Here is a 21,220-nt window from a genome sequence, read left to right as displayed (position 1 = left end):
GAGCAAGATTTTCCTTCCAAAAAGGAGTCCCTGTCAAATAAAAGACATTTGACAATAAGCTATAGAGAAGTTTCCGTACCTCACACAAAGCAGCTGTACTGTAAGTGGAAACCCTGGTGGTAGACTGACTGAACTAATGATTGATTTCCGTAACCTAGAGCTAGATAGAAATGGAATATAATATGATAAATCTTAATTTTACTTATCAGATATGACATGATAAATATCAGAAATCTGTTGAAAGAATTTAATTCATTGTCATTTTTTTTGTGGTAATTAAATTACTTGCAGGAAATTGCTACATTGGAAGATATGTTTTGGCCATGATGAAATTCACATTTGTATATTTCTCAGTTATAGTGTGAAATTTTAAATTTTTGGTAGGTGGAACTTAGAAATAATTTTATTATTTCTTTTCATAGGTATTCCTAGTCGTAAAATAAACAACACAACTAGGTCCTCCGCTGGTTCTAGGAATGGACTGAATTCCACAGAAGGTGAAGCTCGGGGAAATGGAGCCCAGCCTGCTCTCTCTGGAACTGGAGAAGAGACTGTTCGGCTAGGTAAGCAAAGACCACAGAAATAGACAAAAATGCATATGTTTTTAGTCGGAGTCACACTGAGTAATTATTTTTTAAAAATGTAATCTTTGCCTCATCTTTCTTTTTAACATTTATATTTTGAAAAGTCTCATTGAACAGAATTTTTATTTAAAAAGTGTGTGATGATCCGTTTGCTCTCAACCTTTAGGGACTGGCAAACCTTTTCTATAAAGAAACATAAAGAGCCGAAACATTCGGCTCTGTCAGAACTGTTCAGCTCTGCCCTTGCAGCATGGAGACAGCCAGGGACAGCATGTGAACAAATGTGCATGTCTGTGTTTCAATGAAACTTTATTTATCCAAACAGGCAGAAGACTACAATCAGCCCATGGGCCATAGTTTACCTGTCCCTGCTTTTAGAACATAAAGTATTTCTTTTTCTAAAACCAACAGGATTTCCTGTGGATCCACGAAAGGTGCTAATAGTCGCTGGCCATCACAACTGGATTGTAGCTGCCTATGCCCATTTTGCTGTGTGTTATAGGTACTGTATAATTATTAATTGTTTGCTTGTGGAGGGGGGTAGTTTTTAATGATTGTGATTTTATATTTATGGACTTAAGAGTTGCTAGTCATATTTTTTCCCTGCATATTTTGCCCACTTCCCTATTTCTTGACTAGATTTAGTTTGTTTTTATTTTTGTAGCTACTTTGGTAAGTATTACTGACAGCCTTTGTCTATTTCCCACTTGGTATCAACTGTGTCTATTTCCCACTTGGTATCAACTTGAGGTTATTTCTTTTTGCTTGTTATATATAGCTTCTGAATCACATAACTATTGTATTAAATGATTAGGCGGTATTATTAATGTGAGCCCTGTGATTTTCTGTCTATAATGATTTCAGTCTTTTGTACTCTATAGTTGGGGGTAGTAAAACTACATTGGGCATGACTACCAAATAGTTAGGAGTGAGGTAGTGAAGCAAGACAGTTGTGGGCAAAAGTGATATAGTTTGGTACCTATAATGTGTGAGACTTACACAGAGGTAGTTTGATTTTATTAATCCTTGCATTCTCAGAAACTAAAAGAGAATGAGGAAGAGTGTAGACCAGTGATTCTGTTTTTTAAATTGGGGAAGGGGCAGGATTCTTAGTTTAGAATCACTATGTACAATGCTACTGATGACAGAGAATGGTGTAGAAGCACATAAATGGTTGTGATATTCTAGCTTAGACTATGATCCCACTTAATTGCTGAAAATAAAAGAATGTGTAAACATTTTGTCACTATTGAGTTTAGATAAAAATAGCCACAATAGGTTAAAAATATTTAAAATGTAAAGTTTACAGATACATTTTAAAGAATCCCAGATATATTTTTTTAATCTAAATTTGTGGTAGGTTTGCCAGGTGTGTAAAAAAGCCCTTTGTAACGGTGATCTCTGCTTCGTATTTTCATTGCAGTAGGGATTCAGTGCAAACTTCGTTTTGAGAGCATTCTCTGTTTTTGTTTTAAATAGCAAATCCTATGGAAAAGACTGGGTGATTTCTTTGGGGGATGACTTTTATATGAAATAAGACTGATTTGAAAGAAGGATTTTTTTTTAAGTGTTTTGAACTTAACTTATGGATCTAAATTGAGAAAACTGTTTTAGACTTTACTTTTTAATTTGCTCAAATATTATGTACATATTTTTATTGATAAGGAATTCCAGAGGAATTGTGAAACAATTATAATAAGTTATCCAGGTGTAACTTATATTATTGCTCAGCAGTGCTAAAGATTGCTGCTTGGTGGACAGAGACATGCAGCACTGCACAAAATTTACTCACTGAGTGACAAATATAAAAAGAAGGACGTTGTTACATTTTTCCATTCTTTGCATTTGCTTTTGACCATGACCTTTCTTTGTTTTCACTGGATGTCATTGATGACAGACTAATATGCATAGTGACAAAGGAAAACAATTGAGGATATGTTACATTTCCTCATGTACAGTTAAATCATTTAACACAGTGGCAATAAAAAGATTTCAAAATAAATATTCAAATTATTTCAACAGTGTAATCTTTTCCACAGGTAGTTTTTCCACAGCTTTTTGTATTAATAAACTGAAAACCCTAAAAAATGAAATAGTACCTGGAATGCCTGTATGTTCTCACTTAGATTCACTAATTTTCTACATTCTCAGGCTTTACTTTTATCTATCTTTATTAATGAAGAGTAGTGTTTCCTTTTTTTTTTTTAAGATTTATTTATTTATTTATTTGAGAGAGAGAGAGACGGAGAGAGTGAGCACGAGAGGGAGTCTCCAGGAGACTCCATGCTGAGCAGGGAGCTCCACAGGGGACTTGACCTTATGACCCTATAACCCTGAGATCATGACCTGAGCTGAAACCAGGAGTCATTTGCCTCACTGACTGCTGTCACCACGGCGCCCCAGAGAGTAGTTGTAAATTGCTGCCCGCTTGGAGCTTGCATTTCTTTTTAGATGTTTAATCCATGTAGAATTTACTTTTAGTTTATGGTGTGAGATTTAGGAATCTATTTTCTTTCCTTCCAAGTGGGTAGTAGCTAATTATGTTCTGAATATTTATCACATAAATTATCCTTTTGCATTGAATTTGAACGCCCTCCTTTATTTTGCTTTATATTTATATGTATACTTGGATCTAATTTTAGACTCTCCTCTGTTTTTCTGATATATATTATCTATTCCCATACAATTGACATACAGTATGTTTGCATTAAGTTTCAAAATGTTGTTGGGCATGACTCCTCCAATATATTTCTTTAAGATTATAATGTGGAAGATAACCTACTCTTTGCTTAGCTCTCCTGATTTCATAGTGTTGGTTCAGTGGGCAGGAGTAAGGAGATTGAGTGCTGTTCAGAGGTCATTCTGTCTTGTTTTATATATTTTCAGTTTTGTATTACTTGTATGGAAGATCACATAAAACATATATATTTTTTCATCTTTGTATTTAATTTTAACTTCAGAACAAAAGTAAGTATATCAATTGAGTTAAATTTTCTAATTGTTAGAATCACTTTCAAATATGTTGTGATTCTTTCACTCTTTTTGGTATCTCTTTATTTTATAATACCCTGATTTCTAAAAAGATAGCTTAGAAGTAGGATCTCTGTAAAAGATTAGATCACATGCAGTTTTATTGTATTTATAAATTAATGATCACAAGATCACATCATTCACCTCATTAAATCAGTACAGCATCTCTTTATTGAACACTGCTATGAGCCTGGTATATGTTTGCATCCACGTAGCAGCATTTTGTCATTATTCTGAAGGTGCTGGCAATTCCTGCTTTGTGCCCAGTTTGGCAGTTCCTAAGAGGGTCTATGTTTGATTTCTCAATGTTTGTAAATGTTTAGAGTTTATTAAATGATTATTTCCGTTTGTCTGTCATAACACATAATCCCATCTGGTGGCCAAAGTGGGTAATTGCAGACCATATATATATATATATATATATATATATATATATATATATATATATATATATATAATGCTTAGGAAAAATTGTACATTTTCTTAAAAGAAATTACACAATTTCTGTGTAGTCCTTTGAAGTTAAGGAAATCATTAGTTATTGAAATTAATAAGGAGGCCAAATTGCATATTTTTGTGAATTGTGGTTGTATAACTTTAGCATACATTTTTAAACAAAATGAAGCTAAAGTGATTCCATTTAAGTCTTTAGGTAACCATCATGTATAAATACTGAAGTTTGTTTTTTGTGATGAATATGTCAGGTAGTATATAAATGAGTACTTATTTTCCTCCTATGTGTTTATTCTCTTTAGTTAGGTAAGGCAAATGAAAGCTTTGCAATTTTGTTTGCATATTTGTTTGGTGTAACTTTAAAAATAGATACTCCGTAGTTAAAATTTATGTCATTCATTGTTGTGATTGCTTAACTCTTAAGTTCTGAATGTATGAAAGCTGGCTATATAATCATGCAGAATACATGTCTGAAAGACTTAAATTCAGATAAGGCAGAAAAAATTATTAAAAATTTATTGGTATGTTTATCAGAAATTAAATATTAAAGCATTTATATTCACTGAACTGCAAATCTGAACCCTGGTAGCCCTTTATTTATGGGGAATGAATAGGTTTATGAAATTTTTTCATTTAGAAAGAAACCTTTAAAATCTAAGCATTTCCAAAGCCCTACATTTTATTCATTTGATTGTCCAAGATATTGGAATGCCTAATGGTATACCAGATTACTCCTTTATCTTGGTTTGCTTGGATAGCCTATCACTTCGTCACCTGAAGTACCAAAAAATAATAGGTTGATTGTAGGTATTTTCAGTTAATAACTGAATAACGGATGAATTAACTGAAAGGAATAATAATCCTAAAATTCTGATTTTTGTTGACCATTCCTATCCATAGATAATGATAGTAGCACTTTCCTGTGTAGAAAAGTGAAAGATACAATTTTTTTTTTTTTTAGCTGTTAACAACTTTTTTCAAATTTGAAGAACTTTTCTGAACTTTACCTTGGAGCCATATAGAACCCTGGTCTCTTTTTAAGTGGTTTATATGTTCTCTATATGTAAATATAAGATAGCCTAGGAAAGACATTCTGGCTTTGTAGAGGACATGAATTGGCAAAATTTTATATTTAATAAATATAGCTGTGATTAATTTTTTTGGTATATCCCTTTTTATTTGCTTAATTGCTGCTGAGTTTAACTTATGTTTCCATTCATAACAGAATCAAAGAATCTTCAGGATGGCAACAGGTGTTTACAAGCCCATATTTGGATTGGACTATTGAGCGAGTAGCTTTAAATGCAAAAGTGGTTGGAGGTCCACATGGAGACAAAGACAAAATGGTCGCTGTTGCTTCAGAGAGTAGCATCATCTTATGGAGTGTCCAAGACGGAGGGAGCGGAAGTGAAATTGGTAGGGAAAACCTTGTTTATGCTGCATTTTGCTGGTATATATAATATTCTGAAGTTTAAGAGGGATTGCCCATCTTTGTAAGAACTAACCTGGACTGTTACTTAGGAGACTTGCCACATATCTTTCCAGGGTTCAGTGATAATAGGACCACTCAATATGAGAGGAAAGATCTGGTAAAGAGGGGGGAAAAAATTGGTGTTTTAGGAGAGAGGGTAGAATCTTTTTACCGATATGATCTACCTGAAACCTGGCTGCTTTATGAGAATGTGCTTTTCCTGGATCCCAGTTAGTGATGACTGCTCTCTCTAATTCCTCACACTACAGGGCCTGAAGATAAGGTAAATAACTTTCTTGCTTTTCCTCATTTGTTGCTTCTAGACCAGAAATTCTCAAACCTTTTAATCTCAGAACTACTTTGTACTGTTAAAATGTCATTCAGGACTATTAAGAGATTTTGAGTGATAATCTATTGTTACTTACCATAATGGGAATTAAGACTGAAATTTTTATAAATACATATTAGTTTTAAAATAGCAGTAATAAACCCATTGCATGGTAACATGAATAATATTTTAATGAAAAATAGCTTTGTTTTCCAAAAACATTTGTGAGAAGAGTGGCATTGGTTTACAGTTTTGTAAATCTCTTTAATATTTTATTGAGTTCTGATGCCTGTTTGTGCGTTTAGTGTGCTGCATTATGTTTTTTGGTTGAACTTTATGGATAAAGTTTGGCTTTATGCAGATGTGTAGTTGGAAAAAACATTTTTTATAGTCTTTTCAGATAACCATGGATATTCTTTTTTGCTACTGTCCTAAACATTTGAAATCATACCAATGAATCTTGCATATTCTGTTAAATTAAAATTCATCAGTCTATTTTATACTTTGAATGGATCTTTTAGGCATGCATGATTTTGTGACATCATGCATTGGTCATTTGGAAAGTGCTGCTTAGTGAGTTATGTAGATCTTCCAAATGTTGCTGTCTTTCATTGTACAATATCCAAAAAAACCCCTAAAATCCCACTTATGCTATAACTACCGATCACATCCCTAAACTCTTATGTATTGGGAAACCGTCACGTTCATTGTGGAAGATAAAAGGTTTCCAAAATTCTAATTTTCACTTGAAACATTGAATTTTTATCATTGAAATAACCAGCTTACTTTGTTCACTTTTGAGGAAGGTCTACCACATACTCAAATCTGAATTAGAATAGTTTGTCATTCTTTCAAATAAAAATGGTATTGTGAAAAGAACAGCTAGGTTAGCTCTCAGCTCCAGCGTTCAAGAAGATGCTTTTCCTTGACTCATAGTACTTAGTCACACAGAATATTAAGAACACATAATAAATTAAGATTCAGTATTTAGTGTTTAGTAAATTAAAATTTAGTCAGTACAAATTTTTATATACGTTGCTTCCTCAAGGACATTCTGAAGTTAAACTGGCCTTTTTTCCTTTCCTTGAGAGTGTGTGGCAGAGAAGAATTGAATGATTACTGGGACAGTTTGGTGCCCCGCCTTTCATTTGTGCTACGGTGCCTGCCATTTTCACCCACACTGCTTTGCTCCATTAGTGCAGATGTCAACATGGATGTTTTAGGATAAAGCATGAGATTCATAAAAGCTTTGACTATTTCAACACCACATGTGTTTGTGGCCAAACATTCACACAAAAGATCTTTAATGATTGGTTGGTGCTGATGCCAGATTAACAGAAGCAAAATACCAGGGTCAGGTACAGCTGTATATTCATCTGTTTGTAATCCTGCTGACGAGGTATCATGTCTGCCACATCTTTAATTCAGGGACTTACTATGGAATTGGAAAGTGGCAGCGTGGTGATTTCCTTTACTGACTTTGCATCTAGCAGGCGTTCAGCATTGTCACGGCTCCAAGGCTTGCGTCACCTTGGAGGACTTACGTGTGTATCTCCAGCCAGGGCAGTGCCGTAACTTACCCTGTAAGGTGCTTCAGTGCCTTTTTCAATCCCACTGTGAAATTGTTAACAGTTTCTGGCTTTTAAAGACTTTTTCACATCTTCATTGAAAATATTTTTTTTTCTTTAAACGTTGAATATTTGGTCTCCATGAACCCACGACTGGCATTACAATAGTATTCAAAAACGTCCTGTTGCATAGGCACCAATAAGGCAAGTGATCAGCATCTATAAACTTGAGGGAAAGGTAATTTTTGTTATTTCTGATATTTATTTCCTGTTTGGCTCAGTGTTGGCCCAGTCCCCCTTCCATGTCATACATATTTATTTGTCAGCACTGTCAGGCTTCGATGGTGCCGCTGTGGGTTGAGCAGGCACATGTTCTAATTTTTTCACTTTGAAGCCAAAAATCAACAATAAGTAGATGAAAAATATATTAGAATAAATTTATTTTAGAATAAAGTATTTTAAACAGTTTCAGATAAATTTTAAAAATTTATGAAAGTTGGGGCACCTGGGTGGCTCAGTCGGTTAAGCATCTGCCTTCGGCGCAGGTCGTGATCCCAGGGTCCTGGGATAGAGCCCCGCATCGGGCTCCCTGCTCAGCAGAGAGCCTGCTTCTCCCTCTGCCTGCCGCTCCCCCCACTTGTGCTCTCTCTCTCTCTCTGTCAAATAAATAAGTAAAATCTTAAAAAAAATTTATGAGAATTTCCAGAGCATTTTTAATAGTAATAATGCAAAACACAGCAACATGTACTTATTTCTTTATTGTGTTTCTTTGTAGGCTCAAGGAAAGTTTGGATTTTAAAATAATTTATTGGACAATAATGAGGTTACGGAGATGATAGCAGCTAACGCTGAAGACAGCCAGAAGAACATAGTGGAAGTATTTAGAACAAACTAAATTAGTCTTGGGGAAACTTACAAAGTTAGTTATATCCTAAAGCTACCAACATAGACAATTCTAGAAAACATAAGAATAAATACATGGATTCTGTTAGCTGTCATAATGATGACCCCATCATGTCATGTAGTGTCTGGAAGACTCTTGTACACTCTTGAGATAAGGAGAGCAAAAGAGGTAGATAATTCCTTAATATTACATAAAATAGTCTTTTTTTTTTTTTTAAAGATTTTATTTATTTATTCATGAGAGACAGAGGGAGAGAGAGAGAGAGAGAAGCAGAGGGAGAAGCAGGCTCCCAAGGAGCAGGGAGCCCGATGCGGGACTCGATCCCAGGACCCCGGGATCATGACCTGAGCCGAAGGCAGACGCTTAACCATCTGAGCCACCCAGGCGTCCTACATAAAATAGTCTTGACCTCTCAGACTTCTAGAATGAGTCTCAGAGCCACAGAGAGCACAGAGATTCATACACCACACTGAGAATTACTGTTCTAGACCATTTTCCTTCCCTTCCCTCCCAAGTTCCCACCCCACCTCCCCAGATTTCAAATCTCATGCCATGTGGACTTGTACTTGGTATAGTTTTCAGTGTCACTGTCCTTTATTCCTTTGAAGTTATCAGCTCTAGTTCCCCAGCTCGAAAAGTTCTCCAACTCCACTGGGATCTTCACTTATCACTTCCCTTTTTATGAGGTTTAGATTCTGTCATTACATTCACACTAACACAGAGCCTCAGTTTTTTTTGCACCATTCTCTTTGCTGTTTTTACCTGGAAAAAAGCCCAACCCTGGCCAAATCCACCTTCCCACCTGAATAACTAACTATGACTAGGGAAAAGAAATGCGCGCGCGCACACACACACACACACACACACACGCACACACACGCACACACACACACACACACACACACCTGTACACCTGTACTTAGTCTCAATTTATGGCCTCTACCCTCAAGTGGGCCTTGAAAAGCGACCCGGAAATCGTATTGCATTATCCTTGTCAGTTCTATCACTCTCCTAAATGACTATTTCAGCTGTTTTCCTTTTCTCTGGACTTCCAACACTTCTGTCATTCTCGTTGAAAAAATAGAGAAAGTCAAATCCTATCTGGCCAGCTGCGGATCTGTGTTCATATTCTCTGTTGTCCCCTTTGTTACTGTGATTAACTTGTCTCTGCTGTAATCTAAGGCCAACTCCTTGGATTTAGTTGTAGACTAGATCCTAGTTGCTTTCACCTACGCAAGGCCATTGTTCCAGTAGCTGTTTCTTCTCTCTCCTTCATTGTAAAAACTTCTCACTGTCTTGGATCATTTCCACCAGCATACATTCTGTGTTAAGAATAACAACAAAAACTACCCTACGGTCTCTTCCAGTTTCTGCTCCATTTTTCTGTTTTCCTGAAGCAGAGGATAGAGTTATCTCATCTTGTTTCTATGTCCTCCTCTTCTAGTCTTTTTTGAAGTTGCTCTAATCATTCTTTTGTCCCCACCACTTCCTAAAACTACTCTTGTTAGTATTACCTGTGGTCTGTACTCTGCTAAATCCCATGATCAATTCCTAGTTTCATCTTTGTAAAACTTTAGAGCTGTCTGTCACTTGATACATTTGATACAGTTAATGATTCTTTTTGAAGACTTCCCTCCTTTGGCTTCCAGGATACCTTGTAATCTGATTTTTATTCTACCTCTTTGTTTCTTCTCAGTTCCTTTTGATAGTTCTTCCTCATTTGACTGATTTCAAAATGTTGGAGTTCCCCAGAGTTCGGTTCTTGGGTTGCATCTTTCCTCTGTATTTCTTCCGTCAGTGATCTCATTTATTCTGTTAGTGACTCTAATGGCTTTGCATTCTGTGTGCGGATGACTTGCATGTTCATCTATCTAATCTGGACCCCTCCTCTGAACTTCAGGGGTCCCTAAGACCACTTCCAGGTTCAGTGATTTGCTACAAGGACTCACAGGCTTTAGCAAGAGCTACTTAGAGTTATGATTTATTACAACAAAAACAGACAAAGCGGAATCAGCGAAAAGACACATGGCGTGAAGTCTAGTGGAAACCAGGTATAAGCTTTCTAGAATTCTCTTCCAGTGATGTCTCAAAGGACATGCTTAATTTCTCCAGCAGTGAACTGTAGCAATACCTGTGTGATGGCTACCGGAGAAGCTCATTAGACACTTGGTGCCCAGGTTTATTACTGGAGCTCGTCACATAGGCACCCTCTGCCTAGCACATACTAAGAGTCCAGATTTCCAAAAGGAAAGCCGGTGTTCAGCATAAACCCCATTGTATACACAGCTGAGGTTTTTTGTCATCAAGGATTAGATTTCGCTTGTCTGGAATTTCAGGAGTGGAATTACATAGTATGTATTCTTTTGTGTTTGGCTTCTTTCATTTAACATAGTGTTTCTGAGATTCATCCCTATATGTTGTATGTATCAGTGTTCCATTCCTTTTTGTTACTGAGTAATACTCCATTGAATTTGCATGCCAGAATTTGTTTATCCATTTATCTGTTGATGGACATTTGGTTTATTTCCAATTCAGAGGTGTTATGAATTCAAGAAAAAGTCTTTCTCTGGACATGTTTTCTCAAGGTAAATACCTAGCGGTGGAATTTCTGGATCATATGAAAAGGGTATGCTTCATGGTCTAAGAAACTTACAAACTGGTTTCCAAAGCAGTTGTACTATTTTACGTTTCTGCTAGCAGTGTATGGGATGAGTATGCGGTGATTTTAATGGTGGTTTTAATTACATTTCCCTGTTGATTAATGATACTGAGCATCTTTTCATGTGCTTATTGACCTTTTGTATTATTTCCTTTGGGACGTGTCTTTGTCATTGTTCTCTTTTTATGAGTTTGTCATCCTATTATTGATTTGTAATAGTTCTTTATATATATTCCAGATGAGAGGGTTGCAACCAGGGATAATACTATCCCCTAGGGGGCATGCGGAAATGTCTGGAGACATTTTTGATTGGCACAACTAAGGGAGTTCTCAGTGTTATGTGTGTCTCTGTCTTCCTCCCTCCCTCCTTCCCTTTCCCCCTCCACTCCAAGGCTTAGCTCTTTCTGCTTCTTCCTTCTTTCTTTTTAGTTTTCTATTAGACCACTTGATATTGGCCTTGAGATTACTGAAGACTGTTTTGTTGTTATTGTTTTCCATTTCTTTTTTTTTTTTTAAGATTTTTAGTTATTTATTTGACAGAGATAGCGAGAGAGGGAGTACAAGCAGGGGGAGTGGGAGAGGGAGAAGCAGGCTTCCCGCGGAGCAGGGAGCCCGATATGGGGCTCGATCCCAGGACCCTGGGATCAGGACCTGAGCCGAAGGCAGACGCTTAACGACTGAGCCACCCAGGCACCCCTGTTTTCCATTTCTTTACACCTCATTCTTCAGATAAATTTTTTGATCTGTCTTTAATGTTTTTTACCTATTTTCTTCAGTATTCACTCTGCAGTTAAGCCCAACTAGTGAGTTTTTTGTTTGAGATATAGGACTTTTAAGCTCTGAAATTAACTCTTGATTCCATTTTAGTTTGTTTCTCTGCTGAGATTTCTTATTTTTTTACTCATTATGGTCTACTTTTTATTAAATCTAATAAATTCATTATAGCTGTTTCATTTTTTTTTACTTCAATTCCAGTATCTGGATCATGTCATAGTTTTATTTTGGGTCACATTTTTCTGCTTTACATGTCTAGGAAGTTTTGACTGTATGCTGAACATATGCATAATACATTATGTAGGGGACATGGGATGTTGTCTTCCTTTAAAATATGTGAATTTTGTCCTGTAGGTAGTTAAATTACGGGAGGATCTTCTTGATCCTGCTAGGCGTGGTGTTATGCTTTGTGCAGGGGAGGTAGCCTCCCTCTGCTTTATTTTTTATTTTAGGGCTTGGCATCCTTTTCAGGGGTGTGGTCCTTATTCCTAAAGTGTTACGTTTTTGGAGTCTCTATTGAGGAACAGCTGAGGGGTTCAGCAGGGTTCTCCACTCCTCCTGAGCTGGAAACTGCTGGCATCTACCCCTGTAATCTCTCTTATCTCCACTCAGCGCTCTGTCCTGTGACAGCCTATCTCTTCTGTTTTGTGGGGATGCTGCCCCTGCCCAGGGGCAGTCTGGCTTCTGCCAAGGCATAGGAAACCCCCAGGGGCGCATGTGGAAATGTCTGGAGACATTTTTGGTATCCCCTGTGCAACTTCTGTGCCATCCTCCCCCCACATCCTGGTGCAGTTGCCCCCTTCCTTCAAACCTGCTCACACGTTCTCGTCACCTCAGCAGCGGCGCACTCTGACCTCTCTGACCTCCGTCTCTTCCATTCAGGGAGAGCATCGGTCTGCACTTGAGTTTCACCTCCCTGTGGGTGAATGCAGGGCTTCTCTTGGCCATTTCCCATCTTGCAGTCTTCTGCTGCCTGTTGCCCAGTGTCTAAAACAGCTGCTAATGTACTTGGGCCAGTTTGTTGCTGCCCCGTAAGGAATAATCCGATGCCGTTTTTATTCCATCATGACTGGCCGTGGAAGTCCTCCCTAACAACTTTAGAAAAAAACTTTTAACGTGAAAATTTTCAAATTATGATACACTGGTAATTATACAGAGAGAAAATAAGTGGTGATATTTTTTTCCCTTTTTTTCAAGTAGCGGCTTGTAACATACCCGTAAGTGAAGGAGATTTTGTGCCTTGTTTTGTTTTCAAAGGCCAGTGTGGTAGGCAGCTATGTTAGGAGATGGTACATAGTAATTTGTTCACGTCCAGTAAAAGAAACCATTTATTATTACAAATGTTTTTCAGAGCTTGTCAACACCATCCAAAGAAAATTGCTAGGACTGGTATGTCCGTGATAGAGCTCTTCCAGAGGTTGAGCTCCTTTCATTATAACTTGTATAAGGGAGTGCTGTGGGGTTGCCGCCATCAGCAATATTCTGCTGAAAGGGTCCCCGGAGACAGGAACTTGTCATTACTTATACCGTGTCTTCCCTGCAGATAGTGGCCAAGATTGTTGAGCCTAAGTAGGAGTGACACTTTACATTTCTTGAGATCATTCAAAATGTCTTCCTTGATTTCCCAGAACCTCATCCTTCTCTAGAGTAATGTTAGATGTTAGTTGGTTTTCTTGTTTTTATTTCTACCTTTCACGTGGGCCATAGTCCTGAATACAGTTGGTTTCACATGTTCTGAACCATTGTTTGGCATCAAAATTAAAAGGCTTCCTAAAATTGTGTGTGAAATGGTGCTTTTCTGCTCTGAAGTGGCAGGTTTATTTCTCAGCCTATCTGGTCAAAGAGTTTATTAGCTTCTTGTGAGTGTGTTGTGTTTTATTTTTTTCTTTGGCTGGGTTGGTTTATTTTTTGTTTTGTTTTGTTTTAGTTGACTGGGCTGAGATGGTATATTCATGTGTATAAATGCATAAAAAATATATATAGAAAACATTCTTAGCGGTACTCACCCCCCCCTTTTTTTCCCCCTTTTCCCCAGTATATATCATTTTTCCTCCTGCTAGGGGCTTGGCTTTTTCAAGATTAAGATTTTTTTTTTTTTAAGATTTTATTTTTAAGTAATCTCTGCACCCAACACAGGGCTCGAACTCACAAGCCTGATACCAAGAGTCACACTCCTCTGACTGAGCCAGCCAGGTGCTCCTGGTTAAGAATTTTCAAGATGTTTTTTATTGCTGCTAGTTTTGTCTTGTATGTAGTAAAGTTCTGAACAGAAAGAGAAATACCCTGCACTGGTGTGAGAGTCAAAAGAAATCGGTTATCTTTTCTGGCTTATGCTTTTAATACATGCTGCAGTTGGAATTAATTGGTTTGTTTCTTCCCATGAGTCTTCAAAGCCTTATGCATAATGTTTTACTGTTATATATTGTCCAGAAATAACTATGAAGGGCCATAACGCCATATCAAGGTGACCCTGGAATTCTCTCCTTTAAATATTCTTGGGTCTTTTGCTATTAATGTGGGATATTTGCTCCTTACAACCTCCTTCACCTACAGCCCGTCTTCCCCTTTCTTCAGTTCCCTGGGCTTGCCCATTCCTGACCCTCATTTAATGAACTGTTTGCCTTTTAAAAAAACTCAACTCAGATGGCTTCTTTTCTAAGAAGTATCCTCAGCCCTCTTTTTCTTAACTCCCTTTACTCCTCTGGATGTTGCTTGACCTTGTGCATCCTTCAGCTGTTGTTGGATTTATGTTATAATTGGTTGTTTGCATTTTTTTCTCTTTTAAACCGTAAGTACCTAGTAATACCCTGTCTTCTCATGTTGTTTAATCCAGTGGCCTAATATAATGCCTTTTGAATGAATTAAATTGAGATCTGCAGTGCTGGGAAACAAGGAGTTTAAAATAATTTCTGAGTAAAGGCCTGAATGTTTGTTTTTTTAGTAAGATTTCTTGCTGCTTTTTTTTCTTTCTGTGTGTATGTGTGTATGTGTGTCCAGATTTCTAGAAACATTCTATAGATAGTTGAGGCTGCCAAGTCTGTGTCTTCAGATCAGTGGTTCCCAGATGCCCAGTTCATTAGCAGGCTGCAGCTAAATCTCCTATAGATTTTATAAAAATGTAGTGGGTTTTTTGATTTAGCAGGCCTGGGATGAATCTTAGGATTCTTTTTATTTTGCTCACTGTAAATCTACCCGGTTATTTTGTTGGTCACCCAAGTGTGGGAACCCCAGCTTCAGATAATACGGTGTTTTATCAGCGTGAGATTCCTTAGGGCAGATTTTATCTGTGTTAGGAGTGGTGCAAGCTGCTTAAGAGCTTACTGAGTTTCTTATTTTTGGTCCCCAAAGTGTCTAGCATGTAACTTATGGAAATGAAACTAAGTTTAAATTAGTCACCTTCGCAATGTTTCTAATCTGGGTTTTGATTAATTCTAAAGAGAGTGACTGTTTAACCTCTTTATTTTTTGTTACCCTTTAAGGAGTGTTCAGCCTTGGTGTGCCCGTCGATGCTCTCTTCTTTATCGGGAACCAGCTGGTCGCTACGAGTCACACGGGGAAGGTGGGAGTGTGGAACGCCGTCACCCAGCACTGGCAGGCGAGTGTTACCTGAGGCGCGCTACCGAAATGAGGGTGCCTCGGGAGCTCACGCTCGCTCTACGTTGGCTTCAGTTTTGTGGGATTCATAGTGTCTGTTGTACTTTTTTGTGGAGGTGTAATTGACATACGTTATACTAGTTTCAGATGTACAGCACAACGGTTTGGTAATTTGTGTACATTGCAAAACGATCACTGTAAGTCTAGTTAACATCTTTCACCATATTCGGTTACGTGGTATTTTCTTTCTTGTAATGAGAATTTTTAAGATTTATTCTCTTAGCAACTTTCACATATACAATACAATATTAACTATACTTGTCCTACTGTAATTACATCCCCATGACTTATTTTATAACTGGAAGTTTGTGTCTTTTTTGTTTGAAAGTAGGCTCCACGCCCAGTGTGGGGCTTGAGCTCGGGAGCCCCGTGCTGTATGGACTGAGCCAGCTTCGCACTGACTTTTTTTTTTTTTTTTTTTTTTTGGCAATTTGTATCTTTCGACTCCCTTCACCCATGTGGCCCACCCTCCAGCCCCTGCCTCTGGCAACTACCAGTCTGTTTTATCTGTTGGTTCGTTTTTATTTTGTTTTGTTCTGTTTGCTTGTTTGTTTTTAGGTTCCACATAAGTGAGATCATAGGAATTTGTCTTTCTCTGTCTGACTTATTTCATTAGGCATAATGCCCTCAAGTTCCGTTCATATTATTGTAAATGAAATGATGTCTTTTTTTGGTGGTTGAGTAATATTCCATTGTGTGTGTGTGTGTGTGTGTGTATATATATATATAGGCTGTTTCCTTCTCTTGGCTGTTCTAAATAATGCTGCAGTGAACATAGGGTGCAGATATCTTTTTGAGTTACTATTTTCATTTACTTCAGATAGAGACCCAGAAGTGGAATTGCTGGATCATATAGTAGTTCTATTCTTAATCTTTTGAGAAACCTCCTTACTATTTTCCATAGTGACTGTACCAGTTTACCTTCTCCAACAATGCACGAGGGGCTCCTTTCTCCACATCCTTGCCAACACTTGTTATTTCTTGTCTTTTTGATAATAGCTAATTCTAACAGATGTGAGGTGATAACTCATTGTCGTTTTGATTTGCATTTTCCTGATGATGAGTGATGTTGAGCATACCTGTTGGCCATCTGTATGTCTTTTTTGGAGAAATGTCTACTCAGATCCTCTGCCCATTGTTTTGTTTCTATTTTTGATTACACAGAATATTGTATTTATTTGTAGTGGTAATTTACTAGATTCTGGATACAGATTTGATTATGTTTTCAAGAATTTTAAGTTACTTTGGAAAATGAGTGTGTATTTAACTATGGTTTGACATTTCTAATGTCTTTAAGTTCCATGTTTTGGGAATAGTAGTCCAGGCAGACTTCATTTCCTTAGTAAAGTGCAGATCTGTATGAAAATACAGAGCCTGTTCAGAGAAGATAGCAAGCTAAATGATCTCAAGTACTTGAGAGGAACGAGAAGAAGAGTATAAAAGGGTTGGTACCTAATTCTGAAGGAGAGAGGAAAAGTTAAAGGACTTTAAGCAGAGGGTAATGTGATGAGAGCCATGTTTTAGGAAGCTACAGGGGTAACCAATAGGAAAGCTGGACTGGAGAATGAGGGGAGTAATGCAGCAATGAAGTGGAGAGATGTGACTAAAGACAGCGGTGGTAGAGATGGCAAAGATGAGACTATTTGAAAAACATTTCATAAACCTTCCTCAGATTACAGGATTGATACCTGGTTTGGGTATGGGAAATTAAAGAAGGAGAGAGAGATGAGATGTATTTCTAGTTTTGGATTCCTAGTTTCAACAGTCAGGTGGATAGTAATAAATTCACAGGGAACGTAGGAAGAAAAGCAGATACAGTGGGGGGACAGTATGAGGAATAATTAGATTGATTACATATATTTGATATTCGTGTGGGTGTCCGAGCGCAGGTGTTAGTACACGTTTGGGAGTACCCCTTTGGAATTTAGGAGCGAAGAAAGAGCTAAGAAGAAGTATTTGGAAACCACAACACTTCTGTGATAACTGAAAAATAAGAATTGATAAGGTTTTCTGTTAAGTGGATGTACGTAGGAAGAAAAAGAACTCTGGGAGACATTAGCAATTATGGGGACAAGATAGGAGACCACAAAGGGACATATGTGATATTGAGAAACGACATTAGTCTAGGATTTTATTTGCAAATATAAGTTAATTAGGTTTTGGTTGGAGAAAGCCAGATTGTGGGAACTGAGGAATTAAAAGATCAGAGATTAGAGACAGCAAATTCAGAGTTACCTTTCAAGAAGTTAGGTGAAGGAAAGCAGGGAAACAAAGTGATAGCTTAAGGATTGAGGCTAGATTGTGATAAAGATGTTCAGTGCTTTATTTTACGTTTTTTTCTAGGATGGGAGAAGCTTAAGCATGCTTGTAGTCAGAGAGGGGAGTTCTCAGGGAAAGCACATGAAGAGTGACAGAATGGAGATGATTTCTAGTCCCATGAAAGTCAGGAGTATGTGAGATCTAAACAGTTTAGAGGGGTTTGCCTAACAGAGACCAGAGACACTTCTTCCTCTGACAGAAGAGTAAGAAAGGAATGCTGAAGAACATAAATTCAGAGGAAGAGAAAGACAGTGGCACTATGTATCAGGAATTGCAGAGATGAGAAATCGTACATTTGTAGTGGACTTGGGTGATAGAACTAAGTGAGTTTCTCCATTAGTGCGCAGTACCGAGAACAGGAGCAGGAGAGGAACAGTATTGGCCTGATCCAGGATTGGAGATGTAATAAGGTAGATATGACACACCACGGGATGAGAAAACATAAAAATGCTAAGGAGTTGAAATTGTGAGATCAAGAAGTGAGGAGGTGCCGGGTAGACAGAGCAGGATGCAGAGGTGTTGTCAGGGGACTGGAGGGATGTTAAAGCAGATTGATGACTTGAAAGGAATGAGAATTGTTGGGAAGATAGGAAGTTGTAGTCAAAATCTTAATTTAAGATTTTGGAGTTGGGACAGTTTTCAGTGATCATAATGTAGAACTGACTTGTAATTGAAAGTATTGGATATAGGACTCAGCAAACTGTAAGGATGATCATTATGCACATTAAGGTGCCAGGAGAGTAGTAGAGAGTAAGATAAAAGTAAATTATGATCCAGATGCCCGGATCCTCAGAGGTGATGGGCTGATCTGGAAGTTTCAGTCTGGGTAGAAATAAATGGTGGTTGAATGTCACGATGAGTTGAGCTTGTGCAGCCGCATTCTTGCGATCTTATGACCCGTGAGATTCGGGGCCGATGGTGAGAGAATGAAAGACTTCCAATGAAAGGGGTTAGAATCAGAAAAATTAGGTTTTATGTTAGATGAGGGATAGAAGTCCTGTTTATAGAAAAAAAAAATGTTAGCTAGGGTGGGCCTTTCATATAGGCACAGTGAAAGGTACAGTGGTTGTTACCACAAAGTGATGGGCCGAGGAGTGTAGGAAAGGGAGTGTAGATCTGTGGATCTGAAGCGCAGCTAGAAGAAATTGATCAGAGGGATTCTTCAACTGGTGATATTTCTGTAAAGACGAATGTGAATTTTAATGATTAATGGAAGGTCTGCTTTCAGATATGTTATTTGACTAATTATGTCAAGTCTGAGCTTTCCGTGGGTGGGGGAAGCTATGCTATGTGTAAAACCACTCAGGTAAATTTGGGTTCCTGAGGAACATGCTTCTTTATTATTTTTTTTGTTTTTCTTACCAGTGTTCTCAAAACTACGTATAAAAGGCTTCATATCTTTGGGATCCTAAAAACTGTACCAGCATCCTCAGAGTGTCCTTTATTCTTAAGGTTTTAGTTCCCTGTATAACCCGCTGCTTGTTTGGTATACGCATGAGTTGAAAACCGTATCTGACAAAGTAGGTTTGTTACTACATTTCAGGAAGACCTTGGGAAAGTTGAGCATTCATGCAGCAAACAGGCCTTACAGACCAGCTAGACGAATGCATTTGTAGTGCAGAGCAGAGATGGTATGTAATGAAAGCTCAGCGTCTGACACGCAGACCTCACCGGACACGTCGGACCCGAGGCTGACCCCGGTGACATCTGGTACTGGTTGAGTAGGTGCTGAGCTGGCCTTCAGCAAAGGTTCTGCCCACGAGTCACGCACAAAGTCCACAGGACAACTGTTGTATAATCAAGACGGATTTGAAATATATCAATCAGATGAATAAGAGAGAGTGTGTGTGTGTGTGTGTGTGTGTGTAAGTTCTACAAACTGTTGTGAAATTGTTGGGGGGACAGAGGGAGAGGGAGGGGATCTTAAGCAGGCCCCACACCCAGTGCGGAGCCCCATGCAGGGCTCCGTCCTAGAACCCCGAGATCAGGACCTCCGCCAGAATCACGCGTCAGACACTTAAATGACCAAGCCACCCAGGCTCCCTAGGACAGCTGCAGTAGGATTTTATTTTACTTTACTTTTTAAAAAATTTTTTTTAAGTTTTTCTTTATTTGAGAGAGAGAGGGAGTGAATGAGAGAGAGAGCAGGAGGGGGGAGAGGGACGGAGGGAGAGGGGAAAGCATGACCTGAGCCGAAGGCAGACGCTTAACCAACTGAATCATCCAGGAGCCCCTCATTAAGATTTTAGTGAAAATTTTATAAAATTATTGTATCTGATTTGGGTAACGGAAAAGAAGCATGATTTTTTTAAAAGAGATGTTTGAGTTTTTTGTTCTTTTTTTTTTGTTTAAACTTAACAATCTTCAATGAAAAGGCCACTAAAGAAATACTCTTGGGGTGCCTAGGTGGCTCATTCGGTTATACGTCCATGTCTTGATTTTGGCTCAGGTCCTAATCTCAGGATCTGATATCTAGCCCGCCGCCCCTATCGGGCTCCCCTGCTCCGTGGGGAGTACGCCCCGCCCCCCGTCTTTTCCCCTCTGTCCCTCCCCCTGCTCCTGTTCTCCCTTTAAATAAATAAATAAATAATCTTAAAATAAAAGAAATGCCCTTTGATAAGAAGGATATTTATTTATACTTAGAAGGGGAAGGACTGGAATGAAATAAACATCAGCAAAGAAATTGACAGGCTGGTATATCATTTAATTTTGCATGTAAGACAATGATAATCACTCTGTGCCACCTTAAGAGAGAAAATCCACTTTCATCGTAGATTTGTGACCATCACGAATCACCCAGGTACCTGAATCAGTAGTTTCTCAGGGTCTCCATGTGAAGTTGTTAGGGTAAAGAAGAGGAGGCCACAGAATAACCGGCTCTCGCTTATGCTAGGAGAGAGCTCAGTGCTGGCTCCTCTGTAACCTTACGCATCCTCTGCTTTCGCTGTTCTTCTTGTACTAAGGGGTAGGCATGAAGGAAGAGCAGGATTTGGGTCAAGGGTGGCAGAGAAATAGGAAGGCTCTAATGATAGAGCCCATCTTTCTGGAGAACAAACGGCAGAAATGTTTGTCTTAGATGTGCTGTGGGATACTGCCTCTTTCATTGAAAAGGGATCTAAAGGGAGAGGAATCTCATGCCCTTGATCTGTCCCCATCCTCCTGTTCTGAAGATTCTGGGCTAGCAGTTGAAGCTCCTGCTGGAGGGTTAGAACTACAAAAATGAACTTGGCATGAGAAAACCAGTCCTTGGTGTTAAAGTCTCCTTCCCTCCATTCTTCAGACATCTTCATTCATATGACTGAGAACCTCTCAGTGTCGCCCTGCGACAAAACTTGTTGGCTCTGATAAAACAGAAACCTGATCTGGGGTCAGCGTGGAGGGCTGGTAATTGAATCTTTGCGCTATTTCTATGTCTGACACCAGAGGGTTCACATGGAAGCGAGAGTCATGTGTCGGCAGCTTTATAGGCATCATTA

General features: G+C 38.4%; 1 protein-coding gene across 1 annotated transcript in view; it reads left to right on the top strand.

Moving 5' to 3' along the window:
- Positions 1–21,220, top strand: part of KCTD3 (potassium channel tetramerization domain containing 3) — a 48,875-nt gene that overhangs the window by 11,828 nt on the left and 15,827 nt on the right. Inside the window, exons 7-10 of the mRNA XM_028104709.2 lie at positions 423–563; positions 996–1,086; positions 5,293–5,483; positions 15,251–15,366. Of these exons, the coding sequence (XP_027960510.1) occupies positions 423–563; positions 996–1,086; positions 5,293–5,483; positions 15,251–15,366 (539 nt within the window). The remainder of the gene's footprint in view (positions 1–422; positions 564–995; positions 1,087–5,292; positions 5,484–15,250; positions 15,367–21,220) is intronic.

The sequence above is a fragment of the Eumetopias jubatus genome, unplaced genomic scaffold (genome assembly GCF_037043125.1).
Source record: "Eumetopias jubatus isolate StellerSeaLion01/CBP00866 unplaced genomic scaffold, mEumJub1_p1.0 scaffold_12, whole genome shotgun sequence".
In the NCBI taxonomy this organism is placed as follows: Eukaryota; Metazoa; Chordata; class Mammalia; order Carnivora; family Otariidae; genus Eumetopias; species Eumetopias jubatus.
This window is presented reverse-complemented; position numbering and strand designations above follow the sequence as displayed.